Source organism: Callorhinus ursinus, unplaced genomic scaffold, assembly GCF_003265705.2.
Source record: "Callorhinus ursinus isolate GAN/ISIS: 27379988/994484 unplaced genomic scaffold, GSC_fseal_2.0 scaffold12, whole genome shotgun sequence".
Lineage (NCBI taxonomy): Eukaryota > Metazoa > Chordata > Mammalia > Carnivora > Otariidae > Callorhinus > Callorhinus ursinus.
This window is the reverse complement of record NW_027397074.1, coordinates 71,564,212-71,584,153: the sequence shown is the minus strand read 5'-3', so window position 1 is coordinate 71,584,153 and position 19,942 is coordinate 71,564,212. Positions and strand designations below refer to the sequence as shown.

Below are 19,942 nucleotides of genomic sequence, written 5' to 3'. Positions count from 1 at the left end.
GCCTCCTGTCTTCTTTCCTCTGTACCTTTGATTACTGTCCCCTTTCTTGCAGTGGCCTTTGACTCCATCTCTGCCCATCTAAATCCTACTCATTGAGCTTTCAAGTTCAGACCAGCTGATGGAATCCTTTATTTTCTTTGTAGTACTCACTGCCCTTATCATATATTATCTTTTATTATGGTTGTTTGTACAACCCATGCACTGCCCTCCACCCCAGTTTGTAAATTCTTGAAGAACACAGCGCTCGAAGAAAATAATGGATTGTTGCTGGTTTTATAGCTCTATGCAAATCAGAGTTTTAGGATTGTGGTTTGTGGTCATTGAGATGCATTTGGCTATTGTATTCTACCAAGTCCAGTGCAGTGTTGGAGGATCTTCATAAAAATAGGTTTCACTGAGTGCTTGTTGAATAAATGAATAGATATGTTAAGTTGATTTTGTTGTTCAGATAGGAAAATTATCTTAGCTTTTAGCCCAGGAAGAGACATGTTCACAGGGCCCCAGAGTCATTTATGGACTGTCATGAATTGTGTAGTCTGCTTAGATCATGGTTATATGCTTAGTTTGAGCTGAGTAAGTTGGTGGCCAGGTTTTTCTACCAACCAAATTGGAGAAGTTCTCCACAGTGTTCCAGGAACTATTTGGAGAATACATAAATTAACAGCTTTATGGTACATTTCAGCTCTTGAGGATACAAGGCTACCTCAGGAGACAGAAAGCTCCAGTAGGACAAAATATAGCTTGTTGCAAAGATCAGTTAAACAGTCTTTTTACAAATATTCAGCCAGTTGTCAACTCTTCCTTGATCATGTCATCATTGCTGCTTGTATTCATCTGACACCAGACAAAAAGAATAAAGAAAAAAGATAGGGGGACTTGAGAGGGAATTCCTTCAGCACTTAAACCAGGCTTGTCACTCTGCAGGGGCACAGTATCTGGTTTTAATAATCTCATATGTCATTTGCAGTTTATTATTAGTAACATATAAATCTATATCTCAGAACTTTTGTAAAATTTTTGAGAAGATTATGAAATGTCACTTTTGCTCTTCTTTGAGGAAAGTGGAGGGGGGTGTTAACTTGCTAAATGTCATTACACTGCTTGTTTTCAGCTTCAGATTAATAGCAGGTGGTAGCCATTTTTCAGAGCAAACAGGCTGCCTTTTTAGTTCATTAAAAAAAAAAAGCACTAATTCTTTACTGGAGCCTGGAATATTCTGTGCTCAGTGACAAATGGCAAGGATCACAAAACATTCAACATTAAAAAAAAAAAAAAGAATCGCTGGCTGATATTGTAAAATTTTAAAGAACCAAGCCAGAGCTTTCAGCACAAGATTTCTTTTACCATACTAAATGACTTACACGTGGTGTATTTATGTTTAACATATATATCCGTTACCTTCAGTGACTTTATTTTCACGTAGCTCTTTTGATTTGTGGTCTGTAATGTCTTTGTCCACTCCTGCAGTGCTCATCCCAGATTGTAAACACCACTTAGAAACTCTGTAGATGATCCCCCATGCAAATGCATGCTTTTTAATGTGCATGTGCATTCTAGGGGGTAGGGGAGGGAGCAGTGATGTTATGTTTGGAACAGTAAGAATTTTTATTTTTGGATTCTTTTTTCTTATTCACAGGCATGTTTTTTTTTTTTGAGATATTGTTTAATCTGTCAACTTTAAAATGTGAGTCAAGATAACCTGTATTCTATTCTAAACTCATGACTAAGTAGGTTTATGATCTTATGTGAGTAGAGCTGTCCCAGAATTAGATCTTTAACATCTGAAGACCTTGGTTCCTAAGGCACGTTCCTGCTTCAGATGTATATGATCCTTCCTCTTTTTGTCTGAGTATTTTTGATAGCCGATAAATATGGCATCCAATGTCATTCACAGTTTGTCATTAAGATCATCTTTTTTACTTGCATTTGGTTTAAGAGGCTTGAGGGTGGGGATCACTTTCCTTGGGGCTGGAATCGGATCACTTAGCTTCTCAGTCTGAACAGTTGCTAGGAGCTTTCTGGCATCTGATCAGATGATGGATGAATGAAAATCACATTCACAGGAGGATGGTTTTTAAGTTGGAAAGATAACATATAAGATAGCCATAACTATAAGGCAGGCAAGAAACCATGTCAAATAGTTAATAATATTCTGACTTCCCAGCAGGTAAAACCAAGTCACAATCATGAGGTTGATTTTCATTCTTGGGTCTAAACCTAGAGAAGTGTCTGCTTGGTGAGCTGTAGTGGGAAGAGTCAGAAATTCTGTTTTCATGAGACAGCTATTCCAGCTGTGAATTTCAGGCAAGTCTCTTGTCTGTAACTGTTTTCTTAAATGTAAAAAAAAAAAAAAAAAAAAAAAAAGTTGGGGGACACTTTGGTGGTTTAATTGATTAAGCGTCTGACTTATTCAAGCTTCAGTTTCATCATTCGTTGTTCCCATGATCTCGTGTTTCATTTAGTCCGTCAGTTAAGCTGGGGGCTTTATACAGAGGCTAAAGATTTTAAAAACCCCCTCCCTATCAGGTTTGGGGAAAAATGGGATGTCATGAAGCACCAGGTACTCCTTCATTCTTTCATTACCAGTGGCCATTGCTGAGGGATGTTTTAAAAATATTTTTATCCTTCTAATACTTTCCCAATTCCAGTTTTCTTGGAATACAGTGGAGTCACATCTTACTTAAGGATTTAGTTTTAAAATCAGCCTCTGAATATTATTTGTCAATTACAGGTCAGTAAAACTAAAACAAAACAAAACAAAACAAACAGCCAAAACCCAAAAAACAAAACTCATGTAATGAGGCCAAGATTTCTTTTGTTCCAATTTATTCTTAAGAGTCCAGCCATGCTATTTTTCTTCTGTTATTAGGTCACTAGGCTTCTTCACTTGAGCACTAGATGAAATGTTGGCTTTTATTTAAGGATTTGTGAGTGAAAACTATATTATCTTGAACCACTAGAATTCCATTCACTGGGCAGGAAATGAGAGAGGCTGGGAGTACAGCGGTCCCAGGCTTCCCGATGGAGTGGGTAGTATCCTATGCTCTCCTTAAATTCCTCTCTCCTGCCTTCAGTGGGTAGGTGGATTTGCATAAACTGAATGTGCATGTGATGTAATTACACTGTACCATCCTCTTTAAAGCCTGTAAATGAGATAAAGATGCCCTGTTATTTTCTGAACTTACTCATTTTTCTGTAGAAAACGAGAGCTAGTGTGATTTGGCTGGCACCAGTGGGTTGAACTTGTTTTAGAAAGCGGCCCATTTTACCGTCTGTCTTAACCGTTTGAGTCTGACAGGTAGCGTCAGGTTCAAGAAGCAGCCCTGCAGGTATTGCTGAGACAGAGCCCTATCACTCCTCCAGTAGCTGAAAACCCACCACCGATGCCGAGTCAGGCAGGGAGGAAGTGTCACTGCTGCCGTGCAGCGTCTGCCCCTGGCAACCAGGTGTCACATATACACCGTCGTGTCCAAATGTTGTTCAGTATGTGTTGGTAGCATCCTAGCAATTTGGCAGCAGAACATACGCATTCATTGAATTTCCTCTGGCCTAGTTGTCGAGTAAATTCAAATTGAATAATAGGAGAAATGTGGTAAATGTACTGCATAAAACGTGAATGTTACAGGGATCTTGGATATTATCTAGCCTATCCCCTTAATTTTACAAAAAAGGAAACAAGCCCCAAAAGGTTAAGGAACTTGCCCAAGATCATGAGTTGGCAGCCAACCTGGAATGAAAGCTTTAACTGTCTGATGACTATTTTGTTGTTACTCCCTCTACACAGGATTTCTGGATCAAATTGTATTCCAGAGGTCCAGTTGGATTTACTCAGCCTGGCCTGCATGAGTGGAGAAATTCCAAAGAGATCTGATGTATTCTAACAGATAGAACCTCATTCTTGTTTGCTGGTTTACTTCTCTTTGAACTGGAAGCTGAGGTTTAAGACCTGCTCAGAGTTTGTTGTCATTGTCAAAGTTTTGTGACAGCCATGGGAATGTGTCATTGGGCTGTCTTTCTAGGAGAGAACCTGCTGCAGAGGGTGCAGTTGGCCACAAGCCTCAAGCAGCCCACAAGCCGGGAACCTTCTGCAGGGTGCATCCCCAGGCCATGCCCCTACCAGGCTTGTAGCACGTGGCAGGGCCTCTAGAGCTGGGCCATCTCGCCTGACGCAGGATTCCTCTACTGGACAGTCTCTGCTCTGAGGTTCCTTGTCATCATGGCCCAGTTTTCCTAGAGGTAGACTGTTGTCTCCTTCCGTCCTGGTCTCACATCCCAGGTGTCAGACCTAGAGCATCGTCGGAAGTTCTCTCTGCCAGTGCTCTTCCCTCTCTCCTTTATCCTTCCTCCAGTACATCTCTTCTTCTTCTGATTCTGTCTCAGCATCTGCATCCGAGCGGACCTGAACTGACATGGCTGATAGGTGGTTTTGAAGACATTTTTAGAATAGTCTACATTAACCATTACAGCAAATCTCAAAAATGTCTTTATGTAGAGTACTGTTGAAAATAACTACGAATTTTTGATTAGTCACTTTTACATTGTCTTCCCTTAATGTCAAGCCAAAATGAAAAGAAATACAGTCAGGGAGTTGATGGGGAGTGCACTGCCTTCAAGAGACGGGTCCCAGAGCCAACTCTGTCCCTGACCTTAAGGATTCCCTTAGTTAACAAGGAACTTGGAGCCTTGCTTGCTTCCTGATACATGAGCTGGATGATCTTTAGGTTTTTTGTTTGTTTGTTTGTTTTCCAAGCTGTGCATGTGAAATAGATTCTAAGAGGAGAGGTCGACTCCAGCCAGTTGGTCCTGATTGTGTACACATTAAGCCTAAGTTTAAATTGAACAGACACAAGTTAATACAAAGAAAAGGAACCAGAAGTTGTGCAGTAATTGTCTCTGTGTTGCTGTCCAGCTTAACGTGTCAGATCAGTGACACCAAATGTCTTGGCACAAGTAATGGGGTTGAGCTAGCATCTCTGTGTTAGAGTGCTTCTGAGATTTTTAATCTCCATGGTAAAACAAGATTATACATAAGTGCCTGGAAATGGAAGTATTATTCCCCACAATATGGAATAAGAAGAGAGACATTTTAGTATAATTGCACCTTCAGCTCTATAATTCCCAGTGCTTGTTGCTTCTTTCCACTCCGTACCATATCAGCTGTGGTCTAGAGTTAAGACCACTCTGCTGTTACATGTAATGGTAACATTCAGTGGTTTATAAGCCCATCTATTCTGCAGCTGAATTTGATAATAAAAGCCCCTTCCTGCTCTGAGTCCATGTAATCACACAGTTTTATTGAATGTGGCCCTTTTTATAAACCACTTTTCCTTCTTTCAGAGATCCTTCTTATCCTTAAAGTTTCTAAGCTTACTAATGATTCTGTGACATAGCGTTCTCATTTCTTCATAGAACTTGGTCTTCTGGAACTTTGATTTTGATTCAGATGGTCTTTTCTTTTAGACTTGATGCATGTTTACATTCTCTTGTGTATTTCATAAACATGTAGTAGCTGAAGTGAGTGTTCGTTAGAGAAACTAAAGCTGCTTATTTGAGAACTCTGAACTCCTAACAGTTCATTTCACCTTTGATTTAGTGTTTATTTAATGTTTCTTATGTGCTGGATATCGTTATGGCTGTTCTTTCTTTAAATGGGTCTTGGGGTGGGGGAGCATGGAATATACAACACTGACCTGATGAAGTGGTATATTTTAGTGCCTTTTCATGTTGAAATTTCATGTTGCTTTGTAACATTGAAAGTTATAAATTATAATGGAATCATTATATGCCTGTTCTCAGGAATGATACATAAAATATTTAATATTAGGTCTAGGGTTGTCATTACCCAAGCAGAACAAATATTAAACAACTCATATCTGTTCATGTTAACTGAATATCCATTCTTCCTGAACTGAGCATCAGTTACATGGATTTAAAATCCGAGGTTATATAGGCATTGATTCCGTTTTGTGCAGGGAGCCAGAGAAAAGAGAGAACTTATATACCTGTTTTATGCTTTTTATACTTAGTTCAAAAATAAAGAACTAACATTTCCAGTTTCCTCTTTCACTGGGATATGATGCATTACATGTATGTGAGCCACTCTTGTTGCTTTTATTCATTATACCTTTGCAGTGCAACCCTACCAGTTTATAATGTGAGCAAGACTCCAGCTCAATTCTGTAATACAAACAGACGTTTATTGAAGAAAACTTTCTTAACAAGCAGTACAAAATGATTCATACAACCCATTCAGTAAAACTCAGTGAAGTCCCAGTTGTCTGTTAAGTGTTTGTTTGTTTTTCAGGAAGAGGGTTACTTGGGGCAGACGAGGTTGCTTGTACTTGGCCTCAGACAGCCAACAATCCTCTTAAACCAGTGGTCCTTACCTGGGGCAGTTTTGGCAATGCCTGGAAGCAATTTTGGTTGTCACAGCTCAGAGTTGGGGTGGTACTGTTGGCTACTAGAGGCCAGGTGTCCCCCTCCGCATTCTGCAGTACATAGGACAGCTCTCCGCAGCAACGAGTGGTCTGGCCCAAAATGTCAGCAGTGCCGAAGGTGAGAATCTCTGTCCTCAACCAATGGCTGGATACAGGACTGTCACGTGATCAGGCCTAAGGCACCACAACAGCTTTGTTGTCGTGACCTCGCATAGTCTCGTGACCAGTCACACAGCAGAGGCAGGAATATCCTTATGGGAGCTAACCCTGATATCTTTTTGAGTTTTCATTTTACCAACTAGAAAGAACCTATATGTAACATTTATCATGCTAGTTAATGAACCATTTTCACTAATAAAATTCATTTCCAACAGTCATTGTGCTAAGTAGCAAAACATCATTATTGATCAAGGCATGCATGAGTGACGCCCTTATAGTAGCCACCTCTACTTATTCAGCTTCCAATTTTGAGCTTCCAGTAAGAGTACTTGCTGATGGCTCCTGCATTCTGTGTGCTTGAGTAGCATGCTGGCAGCACCTGGTTCAGAGCTTAGGTTAAGCTAAGGAACATGGACACATAATGTCACACTGTGTATTTTGAAGTAAATCACAGATGCTGTGACAGATTGGCTCCCCAGAAGTTGTGTCTACCTACTTCCTACAGACTCTTTACCTCAGTGTACTTGTTTTCATTTGGGCTGGCATGTCCTGAGTCTTTGTGGGAAGCTACAGACCTAGGTTGAGCCAGAGATCCAGATAGAGAGGAGTTAATTTCTTTTCCTGTCTCAGAGTTTACAGTTGAGAGAAGGACCATGGGTAGATAAACACGTACGATACAAGGCAAAGTCAAAATCAGGTGCCATAAGGGGGGCCTGGCAGACTCAGTCAGTGGAGCATGCAACTCTTGATCTCAGGGTTGTGAGTTCGAGCCCCGTGTTGAGTGTAGGGATTACTTAAAAGTAAAATCTTTAAAAAAACAGGTTACTGTATGAGACCTGTTGAAAAGTTTTATTAGGTGCAAAAGTGGGAGAGGCAGCAGGTTATGATTTGTCAATAGCTATATGAAGGAAGTAACATTAAAGATGGGTTTTAGAACATGGATGGAGCTGGGGTGAGTCAGTGTGTTGTCACATGGTGATTTAGCAGAGTTGGAATGGGTATCTGGGTCTCCTGACTCCCCACCAAGTGGATTTTCTACTTTCTGTCATAGTAAGTTCTGAATTAAACTAGAAAACTGGAAAAGTGAATGTATGATTAAAAAATTATTTTTCCTCTCTAAAGCTGTAGAAGAAGGCTTGTAAAACAATTTCTGATTTCATCTAGCACTGAATTTTACTTATTTTGTCAAATACCATGTTCTGCACAAATGTTAGGAGAGAACTTCTGGAAAAAGTTAAAGCAAAGCACACTAGGTTGCTTTCTGTTCTAAATTTATGTACCTAACATTCTCTCTTCACTCATTGTTGGCTTTACTTTTTAATTTCAAAAACTACTTACCTGCCTCTGCTTGCTTTTTTCAAGAAAATAAGCAGATATGCCTCAAAGTGGCAGAGGACATATTCAGTAGGCTGCTTCCAGTATGTCATCAGCGTGAAAAAAGGTGAAATGAAGAGGAGAGTTCCTGAAGTTCTTCTTGGGAAGACAAAACAGAACCGAATGGGGACTGATCAAGCCCTGGAGGCTTGGATACGAGTTCCAGATTTAGGAAGTCTGTTGTTAAGTCTCGGTCTATATTCAACTTAAGCCAGCCCTCACTGTGTTTGTGCACATAAGTGTAGTTTAACATTTCAAGCTGGGGTTTGCTCATAGCTTATGCCTCTAAGTAGTCACTGAACAGTGTGCTAAAGTTGATAATAGGTTGGGCATCATTTAAGTTCACCTAGATGAGTTACCCTTTTGAAGGTCACCTTATAATGTGGCTCGGAAAACAGTGCTTTTGAGTATGATTATTTGTTTACCAATGCCACTTGATAAAGGCTCAGTGAACCGTATGTAATTTCTCATTTATAACGGAAGTGTAGTATTCAGCTAATTGAATGCATGGCTACTTTAATTATTTTGTTACGGCTAATTGGTATCCACAGTGAACAGTGATCATGTTCTACAGCTTCTAAATGTATTATTACCTTACAAGTTTATGGTTCAGTCCCATTGGATCATTCAGTTCTTTGTTTTATGTTAGCATATACTTTTATTAGGTTCCTATATATTTTGTGTTCTATGTAGTTCTGACAAGGAATAAAGCTCTTTTCCCTGCTCTTATTTGCTTATGTGAGTTATAAGATAGAGATTGATCTTTGCCACAGATTATCCATATCATTGTGAAAGATTAAATCTTTCTCCATCCATTATGTGTGTGTTTCAGATTTGTTATAAGATTTAGAATGATAGGAAATATCATTATAGGGATTTCCTATTTAGGTTGATTTACAGTTGTTGCCTTTTCTCAACCCTAGTAATCTCTGGCTTCATAGTGTCCTCCAGTGGAAAATTGAACAGGTACCTGCTTTGTTTTCTCCCTTGAGCTATTAAAATTGAGCACTGGCATTTCAAGGAACTTTGTCATTTAAAATGTACAAGCTTAGGGCGCCTGGGTGGCTCAGTTGGTTAAGCGACTGCCTTCGGCTCAGGTCATGATCCTGGAGTCCCAGGATGAGTCCTGCATCAGGCTCCCTGCTGAGCAGGGAGTCTGCTTCTCCCTCTGACCCTCCCCCTTCCCATGTGCTCTCTCTCTCTCTCTCTCTCTCTCTCTCTCATTCTCTCTCTCAAATAAATAGATAAAAACCTTTTAAAAATAAAAAATAAAAATCAAGTGTACAAGCTTTCCCATAGCCCAGAATCTTTCTTTAACATGCCTTGTACTTGATGTCCAAGGTAACAATACAACCTCTGAGGTAGGTGATTGTGATGTCACCAGGTTCCCCAGGCCATGTACCCTGTGCCACACCGCAGTCCTCAGGAGCAACCAGGCCTAAGAAGGCTGAGCTACTATGCCAAAAACCTTTCGCTATGAAGAGTTACCTAGGAATATACGTGGGAAGGTAAAGTTCCCACCAGCACAGTATGTCATATCCATAATCCCAGTTTTTACTTCTGTTGACCTTATTCTATTCTTTGTCATAAGCACCTTCAGATCCTTTCTGAAAAGAAGCAAGTCTTAAAGAAGTTAACATATGGATACTTCATTTTGAATCTAGCTACCAACACGGAGTAAAAACATTGAAATATGTATGTGTTGGGTTTCTTAAAGAAAACTTGATTTCCTTATTTTCTTGGTGTCTCTTGCATATGGGTGCTCTAGTTTTCCATAATGATCCACTTAAGTTCTGTCATGTTTTCAAGCCCAATCATGTTACCCCAAATCTAACAGGATCTGAAAACTAATCAGTGCACATTTCTTGCAGTGAGAGTAATAGTAAACAAGAAATGAGGGGAAATTTTTTATATTCTTTTTTTCCCCTAAGAAATGGTTCTATAACAATAAGTAATGTAATCCTCTTTGTTTTTGTTCATTTAAAATGATTCTCTCTGTGTTAGAGAGTTATACGTAGAAGTTTTATTTCCTTGCACTTGGTTTACTGCTTTTTCATAAGTTGAGTGTGACTCTCCATCCTTGGCAGCTATTAGCTTAGTCAATGTATTCCAGGCTTATTTAAGTTTCAGGATTCATATTGTGTGACTTTCCCTCCCAGCATCACATTAACTGTTTCAAAGCAATGTGCCGTTCAAGTGCTGTGGCTGTGTTTCTTGCTTTGTTATTCTCCCCAGTGGATCTCAAACTATTGATTCTGTTGGCTGTCTAGGGAAAGATTTGTGATGTTAGACTGTAGCTTGGTGGTTTCGGGTCTTTGGAGGTAGTTCCTTTTTAGTGTGTATATCTGACCTTTTCACATGTTGCTTTAAATTTTTTCAAAGATTACATCTTAGAAAAGTGAATGAGAATATTACTATATATCCTTTATTTACGTTGCTTCTCAAAATCAAATTTTTGGGTGCATGTAGTCCTCAGTAGGCTTAAGCAGTATATTTGTTGTATTGAATTCAAGAGTGTTTTCTAAATGACCATAATAGAATACCTATCACTTTTTCTTTGCATTTAAAAAAAATGTCTCACTGTGCACTATATGTGAACAAAAGAAACATTTAGTGCAAGTGTTTTAAGAACCATGGTGGGTAATGTCATACATTGAATGGGAGAGAGAATCAAGTGCTGGTACATTAAGGATTTTGTAGGTTAAGATAATTTCCAGGCTATAAATAATTGTTCAAGTTGTTAAAACAATTTGGTTGTTAATATAATTACTAAATACCTCACTCTGAGCTTCCATCTCATATTTTGTTTCCATCTCATAGTCAGGGATACATGTATATGATATTAATGTTTAAGAAATATTTTTTCTGATTACAGAAGTAGTAATTGCTCATTCTAGAAAATTTAGAAAGTATAGAACAGTCCAAATAAGAAAAAATATCCCACTATGCATATCCTGTCCACTGTTAATATCTTGGCATAATAGATACTTTTTTCCAAGCCATTATTTTTTTAAGGGCTCTGAATATTTGGTCATTGTATCTGGACTAAAATCTTTATAATCAATATCCTGTTGGACCAAATCTTATTTATACAACCTTCTATTGTTCCCACTTGCTTTAAGTAACATTGGTTTTATTTTCTTAGATCTAAATCCTTGTGTGCTTTTCTTAATATTTCCTAGGATTAAATGCCTAGAATAAAATTGGCCAAGTGATAAGCAGATTAACAATAGCAAAGATATATGCACACGTCCATCCATATATTTATATGTAGTTATTTTAGTGTATTTAATTTGTATACACTTTAAGATATTTATATAGTTAAATCCATTCTTTGTGATATGTAGTTTTATGAGTTTTGACAAATGCATACAATTGTGTAACCACCACCATTATCAACAAGCAGACTAGTTCTCTCACCTCAGAAAATTCCCTCCTGTGTCCTTTGACTACAAAGTATGTGATTTTTTTTTAATTTGGAAAATATAAAGAAGCAAGAATAACTAGAAATCACCCATAAACCTACCATTCTGCTGTAACTTTTGTTGACATTTTGTTGAGTATCCTTCTGGTCTTTTTCTTTCCCTACAAAGAAAAGAGATTATACTGTCCTTTTTGTTTATAATCTGTTCCGTTTTTACTTAGTATATTTTGAAGGTATTTTTATTTAGCCATTAAATTGGTTTTTATTTTTGCATCTTTGCAATTCTAAACAACCTTATCTTGAACATCTTTGTGTATTGTCATAATTACTTAAGAAAAGTCAGGTCATGATCCCAGGGTTCTGGGATCAATTCCAGCATTGGGCTCCCTGCTGGGCGGGGAGCCTGCTTCTTCCTCTGCCTCTGCATGTCTCTCTCTCTCTCTCTCTGTCTCTCTGACTCTCATGAATAAATAAATAAAACATTAAAAAAAAAAAAGATCGACAGTTTAAAAAGTCCTAAAAACAGAGTTTAGATCTCAGTGAATATGTACATTTTAAAAACATTACATTGTGGCAAATTGATTTAAAAAGTGGCTATATCAAATTACATTCTGACCAGTCATGTATAGAAGAGCCTATTTTCCTGTATCTGTGACATTATTATTACTATTTTATATTGTTGTCAGTTCAGTAGATGAATAATGGTATTTCATTATTTTAATTATCATTCTTTGATTTCTCTTAAGGTTGGGTTTTTTCCTCATGTGTTTATTATTTGTATTTTTGTGTGTGAATTACCAGTGTATGTCATTTGTGTATTTTTCTTTTGGCTTTTTTTTTTTTTTTTTTTAGTGTTCTGTATTTTAGTAACTTTAACTCTTCATAGTTATATGTTGTGTGTTCTTTTCCTCTTTTTGTCATTTGCTTATTTGTTTGGTTTAATGATTTTTTTTTTTAACAGAGGGTCTCATAAAACCGTTGTTTTACATTTCCTTTATTTCTATTTTGGGTGTGTATGTGTTGAATTTAGAAATATCTTTTCTCTGTAGATCATATTGTCATGCATACTTTCTTCACACTTAGCTTTGTTAAAAATTCTTTCTCTGTTTACTTTTTCTTTTATATTCCTGACAGGCTAGTCAAGTTTTTACTATGTTGTACCAAGGAGCCATCAATTATTATGTACTTGCATATGAATATATTTTAATGTAATCTTATTGTATCTTTTTAAATTTATTCATATGCTTTCAAGCAGCATGAACTTTTCACTGAAATCTTCTATTCAAACTGTAGCAGCACACTGACATTTAACTGTGTCCTAAGTTAAGCAAGTTCTCTGATTTTTTTCCCCATTGCCTTCTTTGGTTTGCATCTTAGATATTATCTATCAGATTTCTTTGTGACATTAGGAAAAAATACTACTTCTATTGTTAAATAATTGTTGTTGTTTGTTTTTAACATGCTGCAGGACATTGAAGACAAAGTAAGTAGCAAAGCAATGACCTATATATGTGTAAAATGGGTACACTTAACCTAAGCAGATCACCCTCACACAAGGTTGAGCCAAGTGACCCTTGATCACCCTGCAAAAAAATGTGGTATGCAGCATGAGGGTGGGAATGCCAAAATGCATACTTGCTGAATATCTTAAAATACCTCATCAAGTGTGTATTCAGCATTTACTGAACAAAAATATATTAAAAACTTTTCTAACTTAGGGTGTGAGACAGGGAGATCTGTTCTCAGAGATAAAGATCACTTAAATGTAATGATCAAGATACAAACAACAGTTTGAAAAAATGCATTTTTTTATTAACCTTGAAAAACATCCATAAGTAACTATCTTTATCATTATTTTTCAAGTATCAAAAAATTTTTATTACCTTTTTTTAATTTTGAAAAAATCTTATAAATTAGAAATGCGATGACTGAGTTTTATAATTACTTTAACTATTTTTATTTCTTACTATTAATTTTTAATTATTCAAATAAACATTTACAGTGGTTTTTGCCCCGTGCTCCAAAGACAACTGCTTCATAAAAAAGAAAATAGACCAATACATGTACTTAGGTGCAGGTTTCAATGGTAATTTAAGGATTCTCAAACATAAGATTTATGTAGAAAATGTCATATAGGTATTTTTGTTGTTCAGAAAAAAGGTTAATAACCATGTGGTTTTATTGTACATAAATAAAATCTAAGTTTTATTGTACAAAATATTAATCGTTGAAATTACTCTTCCATAGGAGTTAAATAAAACTGTGCTGTAAAACTTTTTGACAAAGTAGGACACAGCTGTCACAGTAAAAAAAAAAAACACAACAGTGTAGACTCCTTTACATTTAAATACAGCAATCATCATCTTATTAATATTGTTCTATGGCAGAGACCTAATAGATTGCAAAAATCTTTAGCTCTATGTACTTATTTCTAATGTAATTTATACTTGACTTTTGCTTCACTGTTGCTGCTTTTTCTTGATATAGTGTATTCTTCATTTCTTTTTTTAGGCTAAGCAGCTGGAAGAGAAAGATCGAGTGATAAAGAAGCAGGATGCGTTCTACAAAGAGCAGCTGGCTAGACTGGAGGAGAGGGTATGACTATTTCTTGTCGTTGATTCTCTTCTAGAACCACATCTGCAACTTTCCCATATATTTATTTAAGCACTAATAATTAGAACTGTAGCTGCTTTTCCTAGTTAAAAGGAAGTGAGGAAGCCAAGCAGGTAGATCATTCTCACAGGGAATGTTATTTCTTCTTTGGTTGTTTAGGGGTTTGGTTGAGTTATTGGTTCAATGGGGCATTTATCACTCTGCAGCTCCCTGCCGCCCGCCGGGTATTTTTTCCCTAAATGTTTAGAAACTGCACTGACTCCAGGTCAAACAGTAGAGTGCTACTCTTGACTCTCCCTAACATTGACGAAACTTGAGTGGGTTCATAGAAATGGAAGTGTTTTAAGGGATATATTGTCTTTGTGTAATCTCAATTTCACTGCATTTGTGGCTAAGGAATGGGCAGGAGTTGAACAGTAGGATTTAGGAAGGAGAGTTCAGAGGAGTTGAGGCAGTACCTCTGGGCAGGCCTTAGAGTTTGACAGAGATGCAAAGGCAGAAATTAAAGCTAAAACAGAAGGGGACTGTGGGTTTCAGAATGAGAATTTGAGCCACCTCATCAGTGCCCCCGTTCAGTGAAGTAGATTTGTCTAGAATAATTTCGCACATGGGCCATACAAAGCTAGATCTTTCTTCCCTTTGATGGAAACCTCTAAAGTTTGGTTTGTTTAGAGTAAGATGTTTAATAAGAAAGTAGATACAATAAGAAATACAGTATTAAGTCCCATTCAGTACAGTTATTTACACATTAAATATGCTCACCCGTGTCTGTACTTCACTAGTGTGCATGCTTCTTGCATGCAGGGATCATTTCTTCATTCATCAAACAGATGTCTGCTTAATCACCTAATACATGTCAGGCCCCAGGCTAGTGCCAGAGATATGCTAATGAAGAAAATGAACTAAACTTTTGTCCTCAGGGAACTGAAGTGTATATAGTGGGCGGCAGTTTGCAATTCTATGGATGAACAATGAAGCAGAGAAAAAGGAGTCCCAGGGCCTTGGAGTCATAGGGTGTGGGGTCTGGTAGAGAGGGCGGGCCTAATAGGTGGCTTTTGGTAAGAGGTCTGCAGTAATGGGAAGTCAACCAGCACCAGGGCCCTGAAACAGGGCTGTGTGTGGCATGTTGGAAAGGCTGGAGGGTTTGTGAGTGGAAGAGCATGTTGGCTTTTGTCTTGGGCAAGAACTGAAGCAAGACAGACCTAAGAAGAGGTAATGGCGGTAATTCAGAAAAGGGATAGTGATGGCTTGGGTCCGGCTGCTAGCCATGGAGGGAATGAAGCACAGGGTTGAATGTTTCAAAGGCAGAGCTGATCAGGCTTGTTGATGGTTTTGAACATGAGTGAAGGAAAGAACTCAAGGATACTCTAGATCTATGGCTTTTATACCTAGAAGGATGGCTTTTCTATAGAGGAAGACTATGCAGATATGGATCTTTTTGTGGGTAGTGCAGAAAAATCAGGAATTTGTAAGTTTGGGATATTTGTTAAGACATCCAAGTAGAGATGATAAAAAAAGCATCGAGTGGAATGGCTTATGGCAAGAGTGAGCAAATTTTTCTGTAAAGGGCCAGATAGGAAATACTTTAGACTTCACTGGCTGTGTATGGTTTCTGTCTCGACTACTCAGCTCTCAGCTCAGCTGCTCGGCTCTGCCATTGTAACGTGACACCAGCCATAGCCAGTATGTCAGTCAGCAAGTGTGACTGCGTTCCAATTACGGACACTGAAGCTTGGGTTTCACGTAATTTCTGTATGTCATGAAATACTCTTCTTTGGACCCCCCCCCACCCCAAACCACTCAAAAACCCAAAACCACTCTTAAGGCTATATAAAAACAGAGAGCAGGCTGGATTTGACTCATGAGTTCTAGTCTGTAGAACCCTGGTTTAGAACACAGCCTCTGACTTGGATTGAATGCACTGAACGGACATTTATCTGCTGAGTTTTTGTAGCATGTTACTTCAAATTTCAGTTTCTTCAGCTGTAACATGAGGATATAATAGTACTTACCTTACGGATTTGTTAAGTGAGCTCATTCTCATAAAGCACCTATGGTAGTGTCCGGCACAGAGTAACCACTCAGTCAGCTGTTAGTTTACCTCAGCCCTTCCAGAGCACCGTACCTGATAGTAAATGTTAGCTGAATAAAATGAATGACTGATAGTTTTTGAGGTGATTTACCCAGTACCCACTTTTTTCCCACCCAGTGACAGTTTTCTTTGCCATCAAGTATTACTGTGCTAGGTACCTTTTGGATTTGTCATTGATTGCTGTCAGGTACAAGAAAAGGCAATGAAAAATATTCACCCATTTCTCATAAATCCACCAATTTGATGGAGGTCATTCAGTGATTAGTGTGATATACTGAGAAGATTCGATCTTGGCTGATGAAACCAGTCTGCTCAGCAGCTAACTGTTGTTTTTGGCGTGAAGTTAGAACACATGGTGGTAGATGAGATGGAGATGGTGTGATGATGTCAAGTCATTGCCGTCAGCATCTTTTTATATAGGTGAAATATTTTTTCCTTTTTGAAGATAAGGCTGGAAAGTAGTGTTTTAGGAATTTTAACTGAAAACTGAGGAGTACCTGTGAGCTTAGAAAAATTCTAAGGTGGAATAATCACACTATTATTAGTTAATACCTAATAACTCCAGGCTGGACTAGGAGTCAGAAGGCATGGTGCTGTCATGTAGTTATCTGACAAGTCATCTAATCTCTTCTGGTCTCTGCTTCTTTATCTATGAAGTGGGGATAATACTCTGTTCCTTGCTCACGTTTGTGAGTTATTGGGGGGACCAGATAAGATGATGTATATAAAAGCTCTTTGAAAACTGGAAAATGATTAACAAAAGCCATTGCCATTAAAGAGTATCTGCTTACTTTTCATTGTGTACAAAACACTAAAAATCATGAAATTACTTGAATATTGTTCAACTTCCTGCTGTCTTCTCTCCATTTCTGTAAAACCATCTTTGTTTATTACTGCCATTCCTGAAGTAGCTACATTAATTTCGTTCAATTGGATTTCTTCCAGGAATATTTGAGAGATGTAGGTCTTCAGTGATGAAGCATTTTGTAGGCTTTAATGTAGAAGATTTTAAAAAGAGTTCCTCTTGTATTGTGCTGACAGTGAAAAGTGCAATGTCTCACCATTTCTATTAGAAATTCTACATAGTTCGTGTTAGAAGATCTAAAAGTGCTAAATCCAATAGTGCATAATGTAAGAAAAATAATTATAATATTATGATAACTTGTAGAATCACCTAACTTACTCTGCGAAATCCAGGTTGCCTGTGGTTTAAAAGTGGTTTAAGTACATGTCTTTATTTAAACCAAATGAAATGATTAAACCATAAACTAGATACTAGATGGTGTATCATTACTGGAGAGGGAACACTGACCAGTCTTTAACAGAATCATTCCAGAAGTGATCCCCATCAACTAGATTAACACCATCATTATGTACACAGTCACTTTTAAGATGACTCGTAGTCTTATTACTTGAATTGTTCATTGTCATTGACTTGATACAAATTTCTTTGAGACATTTTTAACCCAAATCCCCTGAGCACGTGGAGCACATTCAGTTCTATTACAGTGTGGCTTGCCTCTTTGATCTATTTATAAATTCTATCAATTAGATAATTCCTATGTGTGAATGGATCTTTCTCCTCCTATTGGTTAGTTCACCACGAGTCTGAGATAACTTTCTCCTATCACTGCCTCATGAGGAGGAATAAATACAATTTAACTGGACACCAGTTCACCCTTCTTAGAACCAGTATTCCAAAAGCAGTAACTCTTTACTGAGAAAGAAAGTCAAAGCCATTTGAAAAGTTTTTCAAGTCCCTATTTCATTGTAAAGGTTGCCGACTTTATCAAATGACATTGACCTAGATGTGAAGTGAACTTCTGTATTTTAATAACATTGGTGAGGTCACAGTTAGGTGTGTGGCCTAACTGAAAGAGACTTGAGTTTTAACTCTTGGTTGTTGATTTAAGAGACTTGGAGGATGTTAATTCCTGATTGGTGATTTGATAAGAGGAAGCCCAGGGCAGCTTTCAAAGAGAAGGTTCTTAAGTGTTTTTAGGAAGCTTTCCACAAATCTCTAAGGGAATGTTCCATAGTGTTTTTATACCTCTCTTTATGGTGCCACACTTAATGGTAATTGTGATTTGTTATCTGTGTTTATCACATAAATTCCCTGAGATTAAATGTCATTTTCTCGTCTCTGTATTTTCCACAACTCACATAGGAGTTCAGTGAATAAATCCTAGATTTACTAAGCTTATACCGTAAAATTACATCTTAAGCAATTAATGTATAGTTTTTAACTATCAACAAAGTACCTGGTATCTTCTTCACTCATCATTTAAATTAATAATATATATCTATCCTATGAGAATCAAGTTTTGACTATCTTGATATTATTTGTAGCATCATCATCATTGTGATAGTAACTCACAGTAACATTTATTGCGCATTTACATGTGCTAGACACTTGCCATGGGTTATATCATTTTATTCACACAGACAACCCTATGAGGTTGTCAGTCCTGTTGTTTAGATGAAGGCCCTAAGGCTTCAAGTAACTTGCCCGAGAATATCCAACGAAAACATCTGGATCTGAGGCAGATCCAACACCTGAGCTAGCTTTAGTATTTGTTAGATCCTGCTGGTTGTGTGTTAGCTCTTTGGGTGGTAAGTTATCTCTTTTTGGCTTCTAATACAACTTTTTAGGTCCCAGTGTTAAAATGGGATTAATGCTACCTCATAATCTACAAGATTGTTAAGCATTCAGAATGAGATCTTTTCCCCAGGATGGTACTTCCTGGGGACATTTGGCCAAAAAGGGAATAAATAAAGTCTTATTATCTAGCAGCTACAGCATGAGACCTCTAAGAGTTATTTTAACATCTAGTTGTGCTTCTTCTACTTTGAAGTAAGAAAGCCATAGTTACTGAAGCAGTTTACAAATGTTTTTGAGCCATTCATTCATATGTTCATAGTGTTGCTATCAGATAGTCCTATCATTCCACCTCTAGATAGAAACAAACTTTCTGTTACTTTTGATAAGCTGCTTTGATGGTCATTTCATTAGAGTCTGGATTGCCTTCATGTTTTTCAGGGCATGTGTATTTTCCAGTAGGCTATTAGCCCTATGGGAGGGAAGTGAGAAGCAAGACCAGGCCATAGTTTGAGAGGGCAGAGTCCAGATTCTCCCAGGGATCTTCCAGGATGAAGGACCCCCTTCTCCCCAAGACATCTTGGAGATGTGAGTTCTTTGATGATTAGTGTGTCTTCGTGTCTAACTTCCCAATTATGAACTTGAATTGATTTGCTCTACTGAATCCACTTTGCTCTTGGCATTCATAAGAATGGTGGGGTTTGGCACAGTGTGAAGACAGCTATAAAAGCCTTGGTGACTTGAGGAGCTGAGGGAGATCAGAGGGCTTAGGTAGAGTCACAACGTTCAGATCAACAGGGTAGTGGGATCTGTATTGCTTTCAGTTTATAGGCTCCCTCTGGATTTCAGTAGCTATTTGCATACACACTGCAGTCAATCCCATACAATTAAGGAGAGGGAATTGTACACGCTGAGCAAAAGAAAGCAGTGCAAAGAGAATGGTGAAAAATAAATTGTCATTAAGAAGAAAAGTACTTTACTAGTTCATCACCTGTGGAGAGAGTTACTAATTAAATTCTAAGGTCGTGCTTACTTACACCAAATAAGCAATTTTTAAAAGCCTTTTACTTATAGTGGGTGGCATATCTTCCATTGCATTATAAAGTGTTGGGCTCATCTGTACGATTAATGGGCTTTTTTGATTGCTTGACTTGTCAATTAGTACCTTGGTTTCTCTATTCCTCTGTGCAAAGCTTGGGGGAAAATAATGCCAACAATGATAGTAAAAAGAAACGACAACAGAA

At 37.7% G+C, this 19,942-nt stretch overlaps 1 protein-coding gene across 2 annotated transcripts in view; it reads left to right on the top strand.

Moving 5' to 3' along the window:
- Nucleotides 1-19,942, top strand: part of CHCHD3 (coiled-coil-helix-coiled-coil-helix domain containing 3) — a 266,047-nt gene that overhangs the window by 160,189 nt on the left and 85,916 nt on the right. For both annotated transcript variants that reach the window (XM_025854801.2, XM_025854800.2), the window contains exon 5: nucleotides 13,906-13,989. In XM_025854801.2, coding sequence (XP_025710586.1) covers nucleotides 13,906-13,989 — 84 coding nt within the window. The remainder of the gene's footprint in view (nucleotides 1-13,905; nucleotides 13,990-19,942) is intronic.